This window comes from Argentina anserina, chromosome 5 (assembly GCF_933775445.1).
Source record: "Argentina anserina chromosome 5, drPotAnse1.1, whole genome shotgun sequence".
Classification (NCBI taxonomy): Eukaryota; Viridiplantae; Streptophyta; class Magnoliopsida; order Rosales; family Rosaceae; genus Argentina; species Argentina anserina.
The window spans coordinates 25904756-25926942 of record NC_065876.1 but is presented as its reverse complement, the minus strand read 5'-3'; the positions used below and the strand labels follow the sequence as shown (position 1 = coordinate 25926942).

At 37.9% G+C, this 22187-nt stretch overlaps 4 protein-coding genes and 1 pseudogene across 4 annotated transcripts; 2 read left to right on the top strand and 3 right to left on the bottom strand.

Moving 5' to 3' along the window:
* Window positions 1-137: 137 nt before the first annotated feature.
* LOC126795828 (vacuolar protein-sorting-associated protein 33 homolog) lies at window positions 138-2116 on the top strand (annotated as a pseudogene).
* A 2080-nt stretch (window positions 2117-4196) lies between these two features.
* LOC126795827 (uncharacterized) lies at window positions 4197-6731 on the bottom strand. The gene is made up of 2 exons (XM_050522573.1): window positions 5134-6731; window positions 4197-4809 (listed from the first exon to the last, which is right to left on the bottom strand). Exons 1-2 carry the CDS (start codon window positions 6729-6731, stop codon window positions 4197-4199), a joined length of 2211 nt encoding a protein of 736 aa, XP_050378530.1.
* Window positions 6732-8369: 1638 nt separating this feature from the next.
* Window positions 8370-10778, bottom strand: LOC126793122 (14-3-3-like protein B). Its single transcript, XM_050519564.1, has 4 exons — window positions 10252-10778; window positions 9734-9856; window positions 8754-8870; window positions 8370-8595 (listed from the first exon to the last, which is right to left on the bottom strand). Exons 1-4 carry the CDS (start codon window positions 10747-10749, stop codon window positions 8575-8577), a joined length of 759 nt encoding a protein of 252 aa, XP_050375521.1. The 5' UTR covers window positions 10750-10778; the 3' UTR covers window positions 8370-8574.
* Window positions 10779-13280: 2502 nt separating this feature from the next.
* Window positions 13281-14828, top strand: LOC126795826 (pentatricopeptide repeat-containing protein At5g18475-like). Its single transcript, XM_050522572.1, is given in 4 exon segments — window positions 13281-13438; window positions 13441-14070; window positions 14073-14127; window positions 14129-14828. Coding segments are annotated over 4 exon segments (1524 nt in total). The 5' UTR covers window positions 13281-13299.
* Window positions 14829-18062: 3234 nt separating this feature from the next.
* On the bottom strand, window positions 18063-21028 carry LOC126793124 (uncharacterized). Its single transcript, XM_050519566.1, has 5 exons — window positions 20796-21028; window positions 20582-20659; window positions 20408-20483; window positions 18590-18663; window positions 18063-18486 (listed from the first exon to the last, which is right to left on the bottom strand). The coding sequence occupies exons 1-5, from the start codon at window positions 20913-20915 to the stop codon at window positions 18415-18417; spliced, it is 420 nt and encodes a 139-aa protein (XP_050375523.1). The 5' UTR covers window positions 20916-21028; the 3' UTR covers window positions 18063-18414.
* Window positions 21029-22187: the final 1159 nt, after the last annotated feature.

Here is a 22187-nt window from a genome sequence, read left to right as displayed (position 1 = left end):
ACATGTCATCATGGCACTCAGGTAAAAACATGCATATGCACTTCATATTTTTCACTGAGGATGGAAATATGATACCGAGCACTTCAACACTCCTTACAAGCTTGTAGCAACTTAGGAATTCAAACCTCGCTTGTATCATGTATCATGTACTAATACACATTTTACAAGTTTGTAGCAATATCATGATATCAAGACCTCTTTGTATCATATCTAAGATTCTATCTAGTCTCTAGACTATTCTACCTTACTCGTCTCACAAGTGTTTACACATTAAAAGTCTCACTAAAGATTTTGAGCCGATACTCCTAACTGATAAAAAGCTCTACTTGGAAGACTTCTAGACTAGTCCCAAATTGGACAATGCTCCTCTCAATCTCAAATACCTGAGGGAACATTCCCAGAGAGAGCTCATTAACATTCTCCAAGAGTATTCGAGGGAGGAAGTGTTTGGTGATTGATCCAAAGCTCGCTGGTTCAATATCATTGATCATCCACCCTGCACTTCTCAGAGAACATGGGGTTGAACTGCGACATCTTTTGGATGAAACGATTCAAATTGACTGTACCAAAGTGGTTTTCCTTGTCCCTTCATGGCTTAGTTTGAGAAAATACGTACATTAGTTCACAAGTTCATAGTTGCAGAGAAAATACTATCTATACTTTGTGCCTTGTCGTGCAGTTGCTTGTGAGAAGCTCCTTGAGGTGGAAAAAGTGCATGACTTGTTGAGTATAGGAGATTATCCATTGTATATTGTTCCATTGGATGAGGATGTTTTGTCGTTTGAACTTGATTTGTCTCTCAAGGAATGCCTTGTTGATGGCGATACGAGCTCACTTTGGCATGTTGCGAAAGCCATTCACAAGCTTGAGTTTTCTTGTGGTGTGATACCAAATGTGAGAGCGAAAGGAAATGCGTTAGTACGTGTTGCTGACATTCTAAACCGCCTGCAAATAGAGGAACTCATTAGCTCATCTGATGTTGTTGTTCCGGAGATGGATATTGTCATCCTTTTTGATAGGGAGGTGGACATGGTTACTCGGTTACTCCCATGTGTACGCAGGTAACATATGAGGGCATTGTTGATGAGTTTCTGCATATCAATAATGGTTCTGTGGAGGTTGATCCAATTGTCATGGATGTCAAACAAAGGGGAGCAAAGATGAAAGTTCCACTTAATTCAAGTGAGAAGTTGTATAAAGAGATTAGGGATCTTCACTTTGAAGTTGTCCTCCAGATTCAACACCAGAAAGCACTATCTATGCAGCAGAACTACAATGAGGTGACTTCAAATCGACAGACTATTTCTGAAGTGAAGAACTTTGTCAAAAAGATGCACTCATATCCAGAAGTGGCGAGGCATATCAATATTGCTAAGCATTTGACGACTTTCACTTCGAGGCTATCATTTCGTAGACTGCGAGTCTTGATAAAATGTGCTTAGATTACATTGAAAAAATGATGGATAAGCAAGAACCTCTCGTAAATGTCCTACGTCTTCTCATCTTAATGTCTATCACCAACTCAGGGTTGCCGGAAAAGAATTTTGACCATTTGAGGAATGAACTACTCCAATGTTAAGGATTTGAGCACCGTGTCACATTGAAAAATCTGCAGAAGGCTGGATTGCTTATAAAACATGAGAGTGATGAGACGAAATTCAAAGGCAATTGGCCGATAGTTAAGCGTGCCTTACGGCTTGTAGTTAAAGACACTGAGACAGCTAACCCCTATGGCATCAACTATGTGTTTTCTGGATATGCACCTCTTAGCATTCGCCTTGTTCAACATGCTATTAGATTTGGCTGGCGTCCAATCAAAAAAATTATAAAGTTGTTACCTGGACCACATTCAGAAACAAAGAGAGGCATGTTCTCAAGCAGCACATCAACTGGCAACTTATAGGGGGAAGCAACCAATATAAACAAGGTAGCTGATGAGAAGCGCCCCCTTGTACTTGTTATCTTCATTGGAGGTGTAACATTTGCAGAGATTTCCGCCCTTCGTTTTCTCAGTTCTCAGGAAGGAATGGCCTATGATTTCATCATTGGGACAACAAAATTGGTTATTGGCCATGGCTTGCTTGAAACATTTTTGGAGAAGATGGAGGACCTCTAAAATAATTCGGTGTCTTATTTTTGTCTATTTCATGCCTCATGGAAATGAACATAGAGACTTCTCGGCACAATTTTGAATCAATAGTGGTTTGTTTTAATGCAATATTGAACAGGCGTTTGCAGGGCCGGTCCTGAGAGATTTAATGCCCTGTGCGAAAATAAAAATTTATGCCCTTTAAATATTTTCATTAAAAAATAAAAGTGATTTTTTATATATCATATATTCACAACAATTTTGTAACATAAGAAAAAGAAACCTTTGAAAGTTGAAAAAAAAAAGAATGAAGCTTGGTGCCATTGAAAGTCTTGTAAACTTCCAAAGCTTAATTAACCGGAGAAAAAAATAAGTGCAGCACCATCATAAAAGATTCCTTCTCCAGCTCAGGTTATGGAAGAAAAGGAGAAGCAGCTGTATCAACAAGGGGCTAATCCGAAGGTGGTTTGTCTCCATTCAATTGAGAGGGAAGCCACCGACGGGGAAGCTGCAAGCGCCCATTATAGACTTCAAGGAAAATGTCCTATGATGAACACACCTTTCGGACCTTTGGGTTTAGCAATTTTGTTCATGTGTGAGGATATGCAAGATGTTGTGGTTATTTGGCCAGTTGCCCGATTTCGAGCCATTGCATTGCTTTGTTTGAGGGCTCAGTGTAAAGCGCATTGTTTTATAAACAATATCGTAATATGCTGGGCTTGTGAACATAACCAAGACAATGAATACTGAATGAAGGTTATGAAGCCAAAGGGAAAGGGAAAACCTCTCGCTCTTCAATCATGAAGCCAGAAACAAGAACAAAGTGAGAAACATCAAGCATCCTTACCCAATTTTTCAAAAGGAGAAAACACAACAAATTTTCAACTCCAACTATTGAGAGAATCCATCTCGTATATACAAAATTATGAGAAATTTGAGCAATTTGAACAATGGTGAGAGTGCAAAATTGAGAGATGATGAAAAAATATTGAGTAGATTGTGAGCAATTTATGAAGAGAGTAGTGTATTTAATTGATTGTGGAGAAGATCAATCATCATCTTTTATTGCTATAATGAATTTTTTCTATAATTGATGCAATAAAGGAGGAAGAAAAGTAAATTGAACGACAATTAGCAAGTAATTTTTTTCCTTCTTTAGAAGTCGGCCTACAGAAGTACATATACAAAAACTTGTTGTCCTCCCTTTGATTTTGTGCCCTGTGCAGTCGCACGGCCTGCACTGCCCCAAGGCCAGGCCTGGGCGTTTGTTGTTCCGTCAGGTTTCTCGTATTTAGATAGAACATTTTGATCTTCCAAATTTACACATTAAGAAATATGCAATGCAAATAGTACATTGCATTCTTTATGCCTCCAAATTTGTGATAGTCTCATGTATTGCAAGCTTTGCCAGTTTCTTATTCTTGGAGGAATGCTGCCTTGTAAGATCAGAAGAAAGAGCTTATTCAATTGGGTAAGGTTTCCTATGGAAGATGGGATTGTCCTTGATAACATATTGTCCTTTAGGAACTTCCCAAACGAAGTAGGAATGACATCGGTGACTTGGTTACGTTGAGGAATTGCCAACTTTGTTGGGTAAAACACATCCAAAGTGGTTACCTATTGTTTCCAGTTGGGTCTAAAATCAATATGCTGCATTCTTTTCTTTCAAGATTTAAGGCTTCAATGTTGTTGAAATGATATTGTTGTAGAATTAAAGGCGGCTTTTTGAGATTTCGGCTGAATCAATCAATGCAAAGACACACACTGGGTTTTCCACATTATATGAATGAAGACTTGACGCCACGCAAACTGGTGGAGTGGCTGGACAAATTGTTGAATAGTTGACGCGACAACCTACGAGCTAAACTGCATGGAATCGGAAGCAGGGACATGGAAGCGCAGAAGCGTTTTTTTTCAAAATTTCTTAGAAGCAGGGACGTTTCGGAAGCGCGAAATAAAATAATATATAATTAAAGATATTAACCTGTATATATAATATTACAAAAACAAAAAAATAGCAAATTCAAAGTCATTATCTGATTCATAGCAAATTCAATGTTATTGTTACACAACCAAATAAACTCAATAAAAATAAAGACAATACTACTTATACATCAACGACATCATTCTCATGAACATTCTCTTGAACATTATCAAACAAAACAGCCTCCAAAGTCGGTTCATCAAGAGAAAGATCCTCAAACTCAAGCCTTCCAAGATTAGTTTCATCCAATGAATCAAATTGATCACCTCCAACATCCCATATCTGAAACAGACATTCCTTGTAAGAGTCACTACATCTAGATACAAGGCGAAGATTGGTATGTACATACACCAAATCTTCTACTCTTTGTGGAGTAATCTTGTTTCTTGTTGCCGAATGTATGAACTTGTAAGTACTCCAGTTCCTTTCGCAACAAGAGGATGAAGATGGTTGCCCAATCAACTTGAATGCTAAGGCTTGAAGCCTTGGTGAAGAAGCTCCATGAACAGCCCACCATTTCAAAGGGTGTAAGATGGACCTATCATTCATTGCATCAACATTACAAAAATCATCCATACACAAGGAAAAATTGGAGTACTCCACATTAACTTCTCTCCGTTGATCTGCATCATCAAAATACTTCAAGATGCAGTTTTTTTTTCCTCTAGTAATATCAATATCTTGATGAAGAGCCTTTCGGGTGCTATCTTCTAATAGCCATTCCGGACTATAATACCTAATTAATTACCATGACAAAGTCAATCATAATCTATATCATATTGAAAAGTAACAAAAATATAGTAAATTCAAATATCAAGTTATCAACACCATATATATATATATGTAATGAATTCACATATCCAGCAACTAAAAGTGTAATTTGGAATTTATAGACATTCACATATCAAGAGACATTCCATAATGCAGTAACTAGTTATCACATGTCCAACAACTGCATTCACATTCACATATCAACACATTTGCATGAGAAATTAAGACTTAAGAAAGATTATAACATTTATATGAGAAAACTCTAATCAAATCATATGGGAAAACTTACTTGGGATTTAATGAATGTGTCATACAATGAAGAGGTGTGCTACTCTTGCTCCAACGAGACATCAACACCTTATGCACAACATTCCAAAAGCTTGAATCCTCATGTAGTTGCTTCCTTTCTTTCCTATATATGGCTTTCTTCACATTATGAATCATATCTTCCCACCATTCATACACTAAATGAATAGACGGCTTATCGGTGTCTGAACGTCTAATCATACTATATATGGGCTCAGTAAAAGATATAACATAATCAAGCTCATCCCAAAACATCTCATCTAGAATCTTTTGTTTCACTGTAACAGCCTTCCTCACATCATCTTCCTTGTAATCATCCCATTTACTGATTACCATATGTTGCAAACCAGCCTTTATTTTCTTAAATCTCTTAAACATCACAAGTGTGGAGGCAAACCTGGTTGAAGCAATTGTAAGGAGCTTAAGATCACAATGCTCAGTAAACATCACCAACCTCATCCCATGGTTCATTATGAAGTTCTTGATGAAAGAAACATCATCTGTAAGAGGCCCTATCCATTTACAAGCATCATACACATCGTCATTGTTTCTTGTTTGCAGCGAAGATGCACATATATTCTTCACAGCAAGGTTCAAGGTATGCACTATACATGGTGTCCAGAAGATAGAAGAATACTTGGATGAAATAATTGCACCGGCTTTCACACAATTCGCAGCATTATCGGTGACTATTTGAACAATATTTTCATGATCAACCTGCTTTATGCATTCTATAATCAAATCAGCAATCATATCCCTAGTTTTTATTTCACCTTGAGTATTTACTGCCCTCAACATCATCGGACCATTTGCATTTGCAGCAATCAAGTTAATGATGGGTCTTCTTTGCGGATCAGACCAACCATCACTACATTTACTCACCCCTTTAGCATTCCATGAGTCTTTGATCGGTTGTAAATGAAGCTCAAGGTTCTTCCTTTCCTTTTGAAGAAGTGTAGTCCTCAATGCATTGTAACCAGGTGGAACATATCCTGGAAGGCTAGAAGCACGCACATACGACAAGCGATAATGAGGATTTCTTGTAAGGTTGAAAGACAAACCACATGTGTAAAACATTCTTGCTACTTCACCATCACATTGCTCCCTAGAGTTATTTTGAAATGCTTTCTCCAAAGCTGTACCCATTCCCCTCCTCTTATTTGGCTCCGCTGCACTTGATGTTGGAATACTAGAATGATAACTCATATCATAATCAAGTGAAGAAGTTGATGCAATCCTCGATGGTGAAGGTAATGGAACTGGTCTAGGGGCTGCATTTTTGACTCTCTGTTTGCAATCATTTAGTAACTTGCTCATATTAGCATGTTGTTGAGGAGTGACCTTCAAGCAATGTTTAATACCTTTTCCACCATCCTTTAGCAAATGTGTAGCCACTCTATTGTGAGATCCAACAAATGATTTTTCGCAAAACTTACACTGAAACCTCCAAGATCCTCCCCTAGGCATCTTTTCAATCTTATTTGCATAAATCCACAAAGGAGCTTTATCATCCACATCACCTTGTTCGGCATTAATACTTGCAGCAGATGCATAACCATTGCTACTAGGTTGGTGGCTCATATTTCTATAGGAAAAAAAAAGAAAAAGAAACAACATCAACACAGACTAACATACAGCTGGTACTACTTCTCATCATCTGTGGTCTTTCATTATTTTATTTAGGCTTGCACACATACCATTTTCTTTCATCTTTGTAAAATTATTAATTCTCGAAACATACAACAATATATATAAGCTTCACATTGTTCTTGATATAAAAACGATGTCTTCACAAGAATTATACACACGAGATTGGAACTACTAATTTACATATTGGCTAATGGGTTTGCATTACTTCAAACCCCGCAAACAACAGTATATTTGCAGCAAAACAATACTCAATGCAGCAAACCCCAGTCTATAGCATGTTCATGCATTCAACATTAAAGTTAACTAAGCAAGCAATAGAAAACTCTCCTACTCAATTTAATCAAGCACACAAAGTCGATCATCATACTAAAAAGAAAATTTTGAGATCGGATTATGGGCAAAGGCACGTACCTTCACTTTGCCTTTTTCTTAGCTTTCTAGTATGCAACTGCGAATCTAGGTGAGGAGCCTTTGGTGACGGACTCAGCGTCGGATTATACAGAAAAACTTCTGAGTTTTGACTACCCACTACGAATCTACAATACATGAAATTTTTGTTCGATTGAAATTATGTTTTGATTTCAGAAATTGAAGAACTAAAGAAGAAAGACACAAATTTGGTGGAGAGGTCGAATTGTGAGAGGCTGATTGAGACTTGAGAGATGAGCTCTTTCGATCCGTTGAGATCAGGCAAGAGTTGATTGTTGACGCACTGGAGATGATGAACGACTTCGATGGTCATAAAAGGTAAGAGACGGGGAGGCTGCAGGGAGGTAAGAGAGAAATTAGGTTTTAATCAATATTACAAAATTGCCCACGCTTCCTTCCGGCCTATTTGACGCTTCCATATCGCTTCCAAACCACTTTTTTTCTGAAGCGCGAAGCGCGACTGCAGACAAGTTTCCGTGCTTGTTAGCCTACGAGTTTTCAATTGAGAATAGATTCTATAATGTTGATTGATGCTTAACATTAAAGTCTAAAGGCAGCATTAACTTTAAAGAACTTTGTAAGGCCATAGAGAATATGCTCCAATGATGACTGTTTTCTCAACCAATTGTCTTTTAAGACTTCTTGTTTCTGGAAAATTGAAAGACCCCGTTTAATAATGCAACCAAATGAATGATAATCTTACTAAGATTCTTAACGATTGCCAAGTTAGACGAAAACGGGAGGCATATCATATCACACTCAGCTTCTAAATTTTTCTTTTTGGGACAAATTTCTTCGGTTGCTGCGGTTTCGAGGAAACATGAATTTAAGCCTCCAACACAGGTTTTGCCAACTTTTAGGCAGCTATGAGCTCAGCATCGACCAGTGACCCAAGGAAAAGATTAGAAAAAATTGATGATATCAATTTTGGGAACCGTCGAAGGCTTCGAAGCAAAAGATGAAAGCCCCAGCTTCGAGAGAAAAGATGAACATTCGAATCTCTATGACCAGGCAAAATGGCATCACTCGAGTCACCACCCAACTTGGCCGACCATACTATTCTAATAACATGATTATCCTCAATAGTTTTATATGCTATGATTCCATTTCCATAAAACCAAACCCAAGAGACCAAAAAAGTAAAGCCAAACCCAAATTTATAACTGCTGAAAGAAGACAGCTGGTTGCTGCTAGCGTCACTCTTTCTAAACAATTCAATAACAAGTTCAGTTTCGGTTCTGGCCAATATACAGATCAACACGCTTCCAATCAGCTGATTCAAATAAAGTAAATGACATTCAACACCCAACTCCTCCATCAGGAAGCATACGACCCTTCCAGCTATCTATGGTTCGTCTAACCCGTCCTGCAATGATAACATAAAATATAACATCTATCAGGTTCTGTATATAAAGCATTTAATCAATATATTTGGTAAACTTTCTTTCAGCATTCACAAACATCAACAACAAGAGGTGGAATGACAGGTCCATTGAAGCAAATTTTAGGATAAGGAGCACTAACCGTCACATCTGAGGTCCAAAGAGTCAGGTTGTCCCTCAAAAGTTGCATGATGAGAGTGCTGTCCTTGTAGGATTCTTCTCCCAAAGTGTCTAGCTCAGCAATAGCTTCCTCAAATGCCTAATTGTACACAAGCAACTTAGTAACCGTTAACCAAATAGAATGTTAAAAGAGCCATTTCAATGGGAGGGAGCTAAAATAATCTCACAAAGAATGCAATGTCACTAGTTAAATTATAATATATGAGACATGAAATGATCTAGTTTTCAACTTTAAATTCATATAAGTCAAAGAAGCATATTATTCCAATCGGAACTTAAGCATGTTAGTGTCCAAAATATGACGAAAATGATGCCTAACAAGAAGACAGATACAGTCACTTAAGGATATAATATTCTTTCATACATTCAAAAAAAATAAACAAAACATAAACTCAAACAACATTTTACCCAGACAGGCAGACAGACACTGCCCAGCACAAACACATGGTACTATGAATAAACAAATATAGCCCCAATAATTCAAATAATACATAGTACAACAGGCATGGGAAAAACAACTATAGCATACACAAAAAGTCAAGTAGAACTAATTTTCATTTTTATCGACAATTTATTGAGGAGAATTCTCACAAAGTCATAAATCAAGCAACCCAAATCCAGGTTATTAATATTATTAGCCCATATTTTATAAAGCACGCAATTCAGAAACCAATCCAGAAAAACATACATAACAATTACGAGAGCAAACACCAACCCATACACAGATACACTCATCATATAATTGTCAATGGAGACTGTAGCATAGATCCCTTAGACAAACATACAAACCAATAGTAAGACACTGTGTAAGAGTGAGACGCCAAAATTCATATATCACCGCAAAACCCAGACTCCAACGACAATCAAACAGGTGGGTAGAAAATTGAAATTGTATAAATACAGACTTAAACCCTAAACACGCAGAGATATACAAAAGATTACCTGTTTGGCCATGCTGCAAGCTTTATCAGACTGATTGAGAATCTCATAGTAGAACACCGAGAAGTTCAGAGCCAGACCCAATCGAATGGGGTGAGTTGGTGCCAGATCCGCAGCCGCCACGTCCTTCCCAACAAAATCAACACCCAAAACATCAGATTCCAATTCCCAATCAATACTGAAACTTCAAAACTCAACCACACTCTCAGTCACAACACAGTGAACACACACACATATTGACATATACTCACTGATTCAAAGGTTTCAACTCTGATTCTTCGAAATTCAAACTTCATTTTGACTACTCACTCTACCAGAACATAAATTTCACCCCAATTAAACTCACAGTAACTCACATCCTCACTAATTCCACGCTTCCGCACCGTAATTACGCAATTTTAAATTTAAATTTACTCCGAAACAACTAGTTAAACCTCAATTTAACAGACTCACAACCACTAAAACTGACCGGAAATTGAAAAATCAAAACTAAAACGGCGTCGTTTGTTTTTGACGGTTACCTGAGCAGCCTTGTACGAGAGCATGGTGTCCTCAGCAGCAGCCTTCCTCTCCTCAGCCGACTTGAACTCCGCCAAGTAGCGGTGGTAGTCCCCCTTCATCTTCAAATAGAACACCCTCGACTCGCTGCTCGACGCCGACGGCACGAGATTGGAGTCGAGAATCTTGAGGATGCTAGCGCAGACCTCAGAGAGCTCGGCCTCGACCTTGGATCTGTACTCCTTGACGAGCACCACGTGCTCCTCGTTCTTGCGGCCCTCCTCCTTCTGCTCGATCGACGACACGATCCGCCACGCCGCCCGGAGCGACCCGATCACGTTCTTGTAGGCCACGGAGAGGAGGTTGCGCTCCTCGACGGTGAGCTCCGACGCCGGGGTTGACCCGACGACGAGCTTCTCCATGAACTGGACCATCTCCTCGTAGCGCTCGGCCTGCTCGGCGAGCTTGGCCAGGTACACGTACTGGTCTCTGGTTAGGTTATCGGGGATGACGGACGCCATTGGAGCAAGTGAGAGAGAGAGAGAGAGAGAGAGAGCTTTGGTGAAAATGACTGAGGGAGGAGGAGAGAATATAAGAGGGAAAAAAAAAGAGGGGGTGGTGGGGCCCAGGGGGTTATGGGGGAAAGATGGCCGTTGGATCTGAGAGGAATTGGTGGTGTCAGGTCAGATATGATTATGTGCTTAATTTCGGAAATTAGTGATTACTTTTCCTTAATTAAGCTATTTTGTCGTGAAAAACAATGAATTTTGACATATTCCTAATTTTGTCCATATGCTTCTCCTATGTAAATTTTTTGTTTGACCCATATAGAAGTTTATCAAAAGTATGGAATAAAATAGGAGATAAATTTAATCAAATCAAATGAGAGGTGATTCTCACAATGTTGTTTAGCTACGATTGAAGTTAGACTTGTGAGGCTTGTGGATCAATGTGACTGGACTATAAAGTATGGTTCTTTTTAAGCAATCTGATGTTATGGTCTAAGCTTGGGGGGTGTTAGACATGGTATGAACGGGTTTTGCAGCCCCTTAAAATGATGACCATACGAAGGTGATCATAAGGAAGCCGACCTAAGCTAGGTTAGAAGTTTTGAGGTTCGAGTGCGACTTTCTTGAGAGAAAAGAGCTATTACTCTATAAATATGACAAATAAGATAAATTGTACGAGTTCAAACATCACTATTGCCTTTTGGGGTTTAAACTATGTGGCAAAATTGTGTTCACTTAATGAAAGTTTCAATGTATGCTTGTTGTCGTCAACGTACAAAAAATGTACAATTATGTTTTTCAGTATTTAGTTACCTTTAAACTCATCACCTCAACTTCCGCTTATTAAGATCAACACCGACATACAAATGGTGTCGACATACAAGTCCACAAAGTCTCTCATAAATCTCAGCCGAATTTGGTTTTATCTGTCTAGATCCTCCAAATCTAAATGGTGTCAATAAATTGATCATGACGCAAGTATGATGAAAAAACTCGTAAATCACAACCATATTTGGTTGGATCTTCCTTAGATCAACCAATTTGTGATATACCAAGCCAAGTTTAGATTTGGTCATCTCTTTTAAGATCCACATATGTATTATTGTTATTCGTGTATTTAAAGAATTGTCTAACTGTTGACTGGATGAAACTGAAATGACTCCACAATTTCGCATCATCTTGTGTGTTCGGTGCCCTAAAGTCTACTATACAATACTAAGATCATTTGTGTTTTCATTGTTTTTCCTATTCAATTTTTGGACTGCATAAATCATCTGGCTATAAAAAAAATTAATTTCATAATTGCACTAATTCACAACCATCCGCAATCTGCCATATGCATAAAATGAAATCAGTTGAATCTAATCCTTAGTTGCCATGGATTCTTATACCGCTAAATACCTCAAATGTCACAAGTAGCTTTTGTGAATCTAATTTACAACCTCCCACTGACACGAATGAAAAACAATATCACTAAACTAAATCATACCGTGCTAATTCGCTACACTTGACGGCTAAATATGATACAATAACTAATATAGGAAATGGCCGATTTAACCATTTTTCTTTTATTACTTATGAGGAGTAATTTTCATTCGCCCAATCCGAAGGGGTACATTATGGGTGTAACAAATATTCAATAGCTACAAACATCAAAAGTCAATTAGTCGAAGAGGCTCAAACGATAACCACAATGGCTTAGGTATTTCAGAAAAATCCTCATGAAAGCCTCGATGGTGTAAAACCCCAAGATAAAGGAAGGGCAGAAAGACAAAATTCGGGCCGGGTCGATAGTCAAAAACTAGAAAAGCCCAATATGTCATGCCATTGCCACTCTCCTTCACAGGTCCTTCTCCTCAAACACACACAGATACACACTTTGGAGTTTGGAACTCACTTGCCGATAGCAGGCTGCTCCGACCGTCGGTGACCTACTTCGACCACTAAAATCTATCTGGGGATGTTTCAGGTATAAAAGTATTTCATTCTCAACATGTTTTTATATGTAAAGGCAGTTGTAGTTGCAACTTTGATTGGTCTTTGGCATTCATTGTTCATAGGAAGGACATATGATTAGATATTGTTATTAAATTGGTGGATGATTTAGATGGAACAACTTAGTTTTTTAGGGTGAGAATGAGAATATAGAAAAAGTTCATTTAGGTTTGCAAACAGGGCTGAGAAATGAACTGAATCAACTTGGGTTACTGACTTACTGTCACCTTTGATTAATGGCTTCCCATTGTGTAGGAGTTCTAGTTTGGATTACCCAAGATGAAGTCTCTTTCGAGTACAATGCAGCTTTCAATGTATGCATTGCACGGTGCAGTTTTTAGTTCCTTTTATTTCTGACAATAACATGACTCGACTTCAAAGTCCCTGCTAGAAGCTAAATTTATTAACTTTTGTGATCTATCTGTTTGTTCTTTTTTATTGGGCAACATCCTGCACTGACAGTACTGGTTTTACATTCAGACTCTAAATAATCTTACATGATTGTCTATTTGAGATCCTCATCCTCTTCAGCTTTTGCAGGGCTCTATGAAAGCAGCTGCAGTTTTCATGAATTTCAGGAGAGTTTATTTTAGTTGGCCCCGAGGGTTCTCTTCCTCTCCTTCCACAATCTTATCGTCTGTTTCATGGATTTCTCCTCTTATGTTATCAAAATTCAGTGCTCACCAACCAGATCCTCCTCCTGAAACCACAGGAACGAAACTAGGAGGAAATCCAAATACATTTCTCATGATGCTGCCATCAACTTAATAAAACGTGAGAGAGATCCACAACATGCGTTGAAATTTTTTAACATGGTTTCGGAGCAGAAGGGTTTCGACCACAACAATGCCACATATGCAACTGTCCTCAATAAGCTTGCTAAGTCCAAGAAGTTCAATGCTGTTGATGCAGTTCTCTATGAAATGAAGTACGATACCTGCAAATTTTATGAGGGTATATTCCTTAATCTTATGAAGCACTTTTCCAAATTTTCTATGCATGAGAGAGTTCTTGAAATGTTCCATGTCATCCAGCCAATAGTTCGGGAAAAGCCGTCTCTCAAATGCATTAGTACTTGTCTTAATCTACTTATCGAAGCGAATCAGGTTGATTTGGCCCAAAAGTTTCTCATGCATTTGAAGAAGAGTCTTAACTTGAAGCTGAATACATGCATAGTCAACATCTTGGTTAAGCACCATTGCAAAAATGGGGATCTTGAATCTGCCTTTGAGGTTTTGAAGGAATTGAAAAAATCAAAGCTTTCGGATCCTAATTTGATTACTTACTCAACTCTAATTGATGGTCTATATCACAGTGGAAGACTGACAGAAGCAATGGATTCTTTGAGGAAATGATCTCAAACGAGCAGATAATGCCTGATGGCCTAACATACAATTTTGATGAAGGGTTTTTGCCGTGCTGGGAAAGTTGATAGGGCGAGAAAGGTTTTAGATTTTATGAAGAGCAATGGATGCAACCCAAATGTAGTAAATTATTCAACCCTGATGAATGGTTTCTGTGAGGAGGAAAGGTTAAAAGAAGCCCAGAAACTTTTGGATGAAAATCATGAAATGACGAGCTTCGGTATAGCACCAGATACATTTGTCTACACTACTTTAATTGATTGCTACTGTAGGACTGAGAGAGTTGATGTAGCGATAAAGATGCTCAAAGAGATGAGAGGAAGACGGTGCAAAGCGGACACTGTGACTTTCAATGTGATACTTGGAGGATTATGTAGAGAAGGTAGAATTGAAGATGCTCTTAAGATGCTGGACAAACTTCCTTATGAGGGTATCTATCTGGACAAGGGAAGCTACAGAATCGTGTTGAATTCCTTGTATCAGAAAGGTGAATTAAACAAAGGTATAGAGTGGTTGAAATTGATGATGGGCAGGGGGTTTGTTCCACATTATGCAACTTCAAATGAGTTGCTGGTTAGCCTTTGTGAGGCCGGAATGACAGAGGATGCAATTATGGCGTTGTTTCAATTGGTGGAGATGGGATTCAAACCACTGCCCGAATCCTGGTCCCTTTTTGTTGAATCAATTTGCAGAGAAAGAAAGCTGCTGCCTGCATTTGAACTTCTCAGATGAATTAGTCGATTAAGGGCGAGTTGGATTAACCCCAATATGGATCTGAGATGCTATAGAAGGTTCAAATCGTTGGTAGGGCTGGGCGCGGGTTCAGCCCGGGCTAATTTTTTCAGAACCCGGGTCCGGTCTGGTTGTAGTATGACGGGCCGGATTTTGTTCTTAAAAAATCAGGGTCCGGGTAAAATCCGGCCCGGGCCAGTTAATTGCAGGGTCCGGGTAAAATCTAGACCGGTATCATCCGGGCCGAATTCGCTCGGTTTTCCGGGCCTAACTCTATTTTTGGCTGGTTGGTAGTGAAACTTGTGAAAGCAAATATAGCCAAAATTAGCCAAAATGACAACAATCTATGTCTCTGTAACAAAACAGCAGATATTGGAAGTGTCAAATATAGTGTTCAGTTTGTCTATAAGTCCATTACAAATATACAGTCATAAAATAACCAAATTAACCAAAGTTCACATTACCAAAGTAAATAAAAGCTCAAACTCTTCAATAGTTCAATTGAAACTTGAAGGTTGAAACTTTGAAAGAAAACCAGAAAATCTAGGCATGCATAACTAATTCATCGATGGGCAGATCCTCCAAATCTTCAATGCACACCTTGACTTCAACTTGACAAAATTAACTTGCCATTCTCCCATCAGTCCAATGCACGTCATTACTTACCTCGAACTTGTAAGACAAAGTGTATCTCAATTGCTGATTTGCTGGTAATCCATGAAGACCATGAGAAATACTTGGAACTAACACTCAAAACAGGAGGAACTTCACCCTTATAAGTTCTAGACCAAGAGATGTACCATTTAGTCATAATGTCACAGTAATTTCCGGGTGATCCAACAATATCAATAGAATAATGACATTATTATAAGCTTTCATCCTCAACAGATTGCCAAGAACATGTATGGAAATGGGGACATTGTTTAATGTCAGTGACCTAGTGTAGATAATACCTGCCTCCCTCACATGCCTGCCTTAGCTAATAGCCGTTACTCCTTTTCTTTTTTTAATTTTTCCTCCTAAATTCTCAGACGGTTTATTATGACCCATAATATGAACTAGAAGTTTTATAGTGTTTCAGAGTATTAAAATTTTAGTTTGGAGCACAACCAGAGGCAGTGAAAGCTAGTTCTCTCAGTAGTCAGTACTGACATTCATGCATAAACATGTACTAATTGGTGCAGGCATTCAAATCAAGCTACATTTAGAATAAACTCAATGTAAAACAGTTAAGCAACTATAAGCTAGATGAGTACACATTAAGTGATGCACACATTCCAAATTAAAGGAAGCACAAATGAGCTTTAACCTGATGCACACGTTCCAAATTAAGTATACTGATCTTCGACGTACGCTTATCCAAAGCTGGGTGAGCTTCTAGTTGCAAATTTCTCAGTCCTCACCTGCAATCAAATCCACAAAAATTTCAAACTAACCAACTCAATACAACAAGTTAAAAGCACTACAAGCAGACAATATCAAAACCAGAAAATCCATTATATGTTCTCTGTTTGTACAATTACCGGCAAGAATTATGTTCCTTCCTATTCCACTTGTCCAGAGCTCACAATGACAACTAAAATCTAACGGACACACAAAAATATTAATCCTCCTATTTCAGCAAAGATGACATAAACTTCGTGTTTGTTAGATCGTACTGTTAATTAGTTCATATCCCACCATAATTCCTCAACAAATAATGATCAATGATCACAATCAGGCCTCACATACTCAAATTCAGTGACGAAATATACGCCTAGAAAACAAGAATTCTGAGATTCATACAAATTCCAATGATCAACAAAATCAAGGAAATATCTTTACTTATCAACCTAAAACCAATCACCAACATTCCTCTAAAAAGTAAAAACCAGTAAAAATTGAATACATGCATTAAGATTAGAAACATTCAAATGTAATACATGGGCTCAATCAATTAGTCATGCAAAGAAATTAAAATGATCAAAGTTTGACTTGACAACACAATTCATGAACCCTAAATCGGTGCCCAGATACGATTCGAATTGAGGAAGCAGAGCAAGCCCATCAATCTCAAGAACTCGAATTTCAATAAGCAATCTCAACGAATCAGAAGAATCACATAATCCTTACCCAGATAAAAAATCAACAACAATAATTAAGTGGGAAGGTTTTCAGTGTTGGATATCAATTCAATTCAAATTCAGCATAAGAATCTGAAATCGAAACCCGAATATATGATTTCAATTAGGGAATACTTTTTAGGGTTTTGGGAGAGTAATGGAGAGAGAGAGGGAGAGAGAGAGAGAGAGAGAGAGAGAGAGAGAGAGAGAGAGAGAGAGAGAGAGAGAGAGAGAGAGAGAGAGAGAGAGAGAGAGAGAGAGAGAGAAGAAAGGCTGCGAGGTGACGACGATGAGAACCATGTGATTGGAATTAGTTAAGTTTAAGGTTATTTGGTTATGTTCAAGTGTGATGGTATCTATTCTATAAGTTTAGGATCACTTACGAAAGTCAATTACATAATGACACCTAATGTCCTGGGTTTTTTTTTGTTTAAGGATTTGAAGGCCTAGAACCGGTCCGGACATAAGAAAGCCCGGCTCGTTTACCACATAACACATGAGTCCGGAAAAAAACCTGGCCCGCCCGGATGGACCCGTCGGTTCAGTCCGGGTTTTTTTTCTTTTTCGGGCTTTTTGCCCAGCCCTAATCGTTGGCGTGCAAAACCCACAGATGAAAATACTGACACTTCAAGAGAAAATTATGGGAAAGAAAATGCGGTTCTCACCTGCATTGCCACTGATTTACTCCACTGGTGAGGAGGGAAATGTCATACAGATACGAGGCACATAATCTGGATCCCTGGACCGAAAAGTGGCATCGGAGGGATATTTACATGCTAGACATTGAAGTGAAAGAAAGTTGGATTAAAAATTCATCCGGTTGTTCTTCTCATGCAACCTTTGACCCCGTCTGGCATTATGCAGGAGGATTGAAGGAAAGCTAGTTTTTTCAAGCCAGATATGGAGGTCGAGTTAAGCTTGTTGTTGCTTGGTACAAAAGTATGCGTATATATGAAAAATGCACTCTTATCGTTATCCATGTTCTTAGTATTGTTCTTTTATACTAGAATGCCACAATGAAATTAGTTTTTGACCATAACCGAAAGGTGTCTTAGCACAATTATCCACCAATAAAGCATCAAAGCATCAAGGGTTACTACCGTGACAACCATCAACCAACACAAAGCCGTCGACCGGGTACAACATCATCGATCTATCATGATCAAGCAGGTGCAACCTGCCAGCCATGGCCGTCGAATATCTCATACTGAATGGATAAGCTTAGGAAGATTATACAAATACTACTCTCCAAGAGAGGTAAAATGGGGGGAGGCATATTGGCATAAGCCAAAAGTGATGGTGATATCCTTGTTCTGTATTTTATACACGAGGAAATGATGATAGTCCCCGGAATACATCTAAAACATCAATCCTTTTACTCAACTATGCCACTTGCAGTCTCAGCAAATATGTGCCATGCCCAAATGGGTCCTTTTCCTCAACTATGCTGCATCTCTAAAAAGGATGTTTGTGCATACTGTTAATTACCAAATTGAATGCCTTATCCCAAGGCCATTGCATGTCAATATAAGACCTTTGTAGCGGTTAAGATACTCCTGCAGAACACAAACCAAAATTGGTCACAACAAAAACCAAAGGCCGAAAAGGAAACCAAGCGAAAGCTACGTCTGATGGCAGAAAAGGAGAAGAATATCTTACAGTTATGTTATAATCATAGACATAAAGCATCCCTTGCTTGTCATATTCTATTCTCTTAGCTGGGTCACTCAAGACTGTATGATAAAATCAAAATACGTTGGTTAGACTCGTGCAAATAATTGGAATTCCAATTATTTGCACATCTTCTCTTAATTGGGTCAGTCTTTCACATCTCACTGTTCATTGTTTCACAAAAATTACTAATTTCCAAACAGACAAGTCCAAAAACAACTAAACTAAACATTCAATCATCTTTGGAGCTAAATATTGGTGATGTGATGTGGCATAAGTTTTCTGATACAGCAATTACACACATCATTTGATCAGCAAAGAATATATTTCATTCAATACATATTACAAAGCCGGTAAGCAAATGATATCTCAAAACATAAGAGATCCTCCCTAACAAAAATTTGCCCAATGCCAATCATATAGCCACATCCTGGCTTTTCTAAGCACTAAAATTCAGACCACATTAGGAGAACCAATGTTGATATTAAAGCACATGCAAACAAAGTTAATGTTCTTGGGTTTCTATCGGAATGCATCACGACAGATATAAGTGGAAAGAGTGCTTACGCCATCAAACTACGCGACACTTTCCACTTTTTTTTTTTTGATAAGACAGTAAGAGACAGATGAATATTCAGCTTGTTGCATGTAATAATAGCAAGGCTGCATTCACAAAGAGAACTAATCCCAACATCTACCGCCTCAATTATGCTTATTTTGATGAACCAGCTAATATACATTTTCTCACATTCAAGGTACAAAATACAGCCTATATCCTCCATTCCTCCAATATATAGTCTTTAACGAAAAATAACAAAAGACCCAAGTTGTTTTTTTTAGAGTACGTAAAAACTTGTTCTTCAGTCCTAAACACTATCCAAAGCCACATAAGAAAACATTGAAACAATAAAACAAAAGGAGACGAAAAAAATACAGAAGGGGAAGACATTTGAAAACCGATAATGCCTACTTTAACGCGGTATCATCTAACTTCAGAAATTCTTTGATAGGTATGCGACTGGATTTGCATGCGAGTGTTTTGGACCAAAAACAATATCCAGTTATCAAATTGGCGAGTTTATAAATGAACCTACCATATGTCCATATCACTTGAGACTTTTCCATAATTTGTTTACTTTGACTGCTAAGTTCTTTTGCAAGCATGCCCAGCTATGAATCATTCAGTATCACAATTCAAATTCTACCTTCCTATTTTTCAATAACTTCGGCAGCCAGGTGGTTTCAAACTTAATACATATTTCACACCTCTACACCATTCTAAATAAATACAGCACACAGATCCAGCATTACTCCAACATCAAGCAACAGTCAACAAAACTAAAATGACATAACCAGTCTGCAATTTGGACCATGGAATGTTTGTTGCAACAGTACCAAACTCAGACCCGCATTATCTACCAATCTACCTGAAAGTCTTGTCAAACAGAAGCGGGCATCACCAGGTTTTCACATCTAACCACTAACTTAAAACTCATCAAGATCTCACACGATAGTCTCATAAACAATGACCAACAGCCAAGTACGGTATAATTTAACTTCACCCAAGGCCCCTTCAACATATGCACTTGCAAAAACTAAAACTAGCATACCATTCTACTCTTCCTAGCCCAGAAAACATCTCGAATATCAAACTTTCTGATTAGTTCCAGAATGAAGACTAGAATGATGCTCTTATCTCCAAGCTTTGCAACAAACTCTATCGAGTTCTAACAGTCTTAAAATTCCAAACACACATAAGTTCAATCAGAAAAGTAAAAAGCATAAGAAATTAAGAATGTGAGTGACCTTGATACGCCTCGTTTATTTCTTGAAACCTGGAGGTGGAACAGTTCTGGTCCTTTTGCTTATCTGGGTGCCATTTCTATAGTCACCAAAAAAAATCAAACTTTATGAACACCAACAGATAAAAATCAATAATTTGCGAAATCCGACCAAATCAGATTGAGAAAAAACACAAACCAGGGCGAGACGGATGTAATTGGAGCGAATGGTATCGTCGGTGGCATCATAATCCACTTCAAGTATCTTATAATAATCCTAATCAAGAAAAGTAAATCACTATTGTAATTAGCTTGAAATTAAATAAACAAAAAATAAATGAAGGAACAAAAACAGGAATAGGAACAGGAACACGAATAGGAAGAGGAACAGGAACAGAAGGAGGAATCCTTACCTTGGGCTTGGATAGCTCGGAGAAGAAATCGAAGTTCAAGTGGGAATCTTGGTCGGTCTGTTGTTGTTGTTGTTCATCGGTGTCGGAGAAGTTGTTGTCGCCCCACTCATCCCACATCATGGTTTGGTTGGTTGGCGTAACGGGTTTGAGTGAATTAAGGTGAAGAGATAAATATGATAATCTTCCACACACAGTCTGAGGTGGTCTTTTATGTTTCCCTGTGTGTCTATGGCGAACCCAACAGCGTGAAATGGCATATAGTGCTCAATTTTTTTGATATCTACCAATTTTGGGTTTGGGGGAAAATAGCAAATTAACAGTCTTCTTTTTTTTAAAGAAAAAATCAAAAATAATATCGTGGGATATGTTCTTCGGCTGTGGACTTGAACCAGAAATATTAGGTCGGTGGGGAACTGGAAAATTGGGGAGGAAAAAAGAAAGATCTGCTATTTGGTATAGATTTTTCGTTGGAGATTTTTTGTTGTGTTCGATTTTTGTATCAGGGAATGTCGCCCATAATCTACAGATCATTAGTGACATTCTGGTTTTATCTCTGATTTGTTTAGATTAGACAGAATGATAATAGATTGGGTCAGTTTGGTGACTTCATTAGCCTAATACAACATGATGGGTATATGTTTAGAATGTTGGCTCAAAGCCTCAAACTATGTGTGTGGTAGTAGAGTATATTTTCCTCGCTGTTTATTATCATTCAATCAATCTTGCTTGATAATCACTAGGATTAAAATTGTCATTCTTTCTTTTATGAGCAATCCAGTTGCTCGAGTCACATTATTTGATCAAATCTATGAAGCTCGGTATGTAGGTATGTGACAATAGTCATTAACAAAAAAGAGAAAAAGAAAAGAAGTAAACAGCAGATATAAGTTATTGTTTGGTATGTTAGTTTCATTTGGGTATACGTCTTGAGCTTGTGAATTACTAAATAGAAGAATTTCACATATGATACACTTTGTCACTTTCTCCATCTTCATTCCTAAAGTTGGACTATTTCCCTCTATTTGGACGTCCTGTATGATAATGAAGCCATTGGCTTTAGTAGGCAGCGAAAGGTAACAATAAGTAGAATCCATGAAATAAAGCCATGTGACCATATTTTTCTTTGACAAAAGTATTCTTGTAAGGTTGCTAGTAGGGTTGAACTTTTATACACCGAAAATCGACCAAAACCGAACTGAACCGAATCGACATATGTATATATATATATATATATATTTAATCATTAATATTTAATATAGTAATAGATGTATGTCATGTTTTTATTGACTAAGAGTTATATACGATATACATGATTTTACATGATTACAGCATTAAAATGTAATTGCTCACAGTCTTTAACTCATTAAATATTACGTTTTGGTTAATATTCTA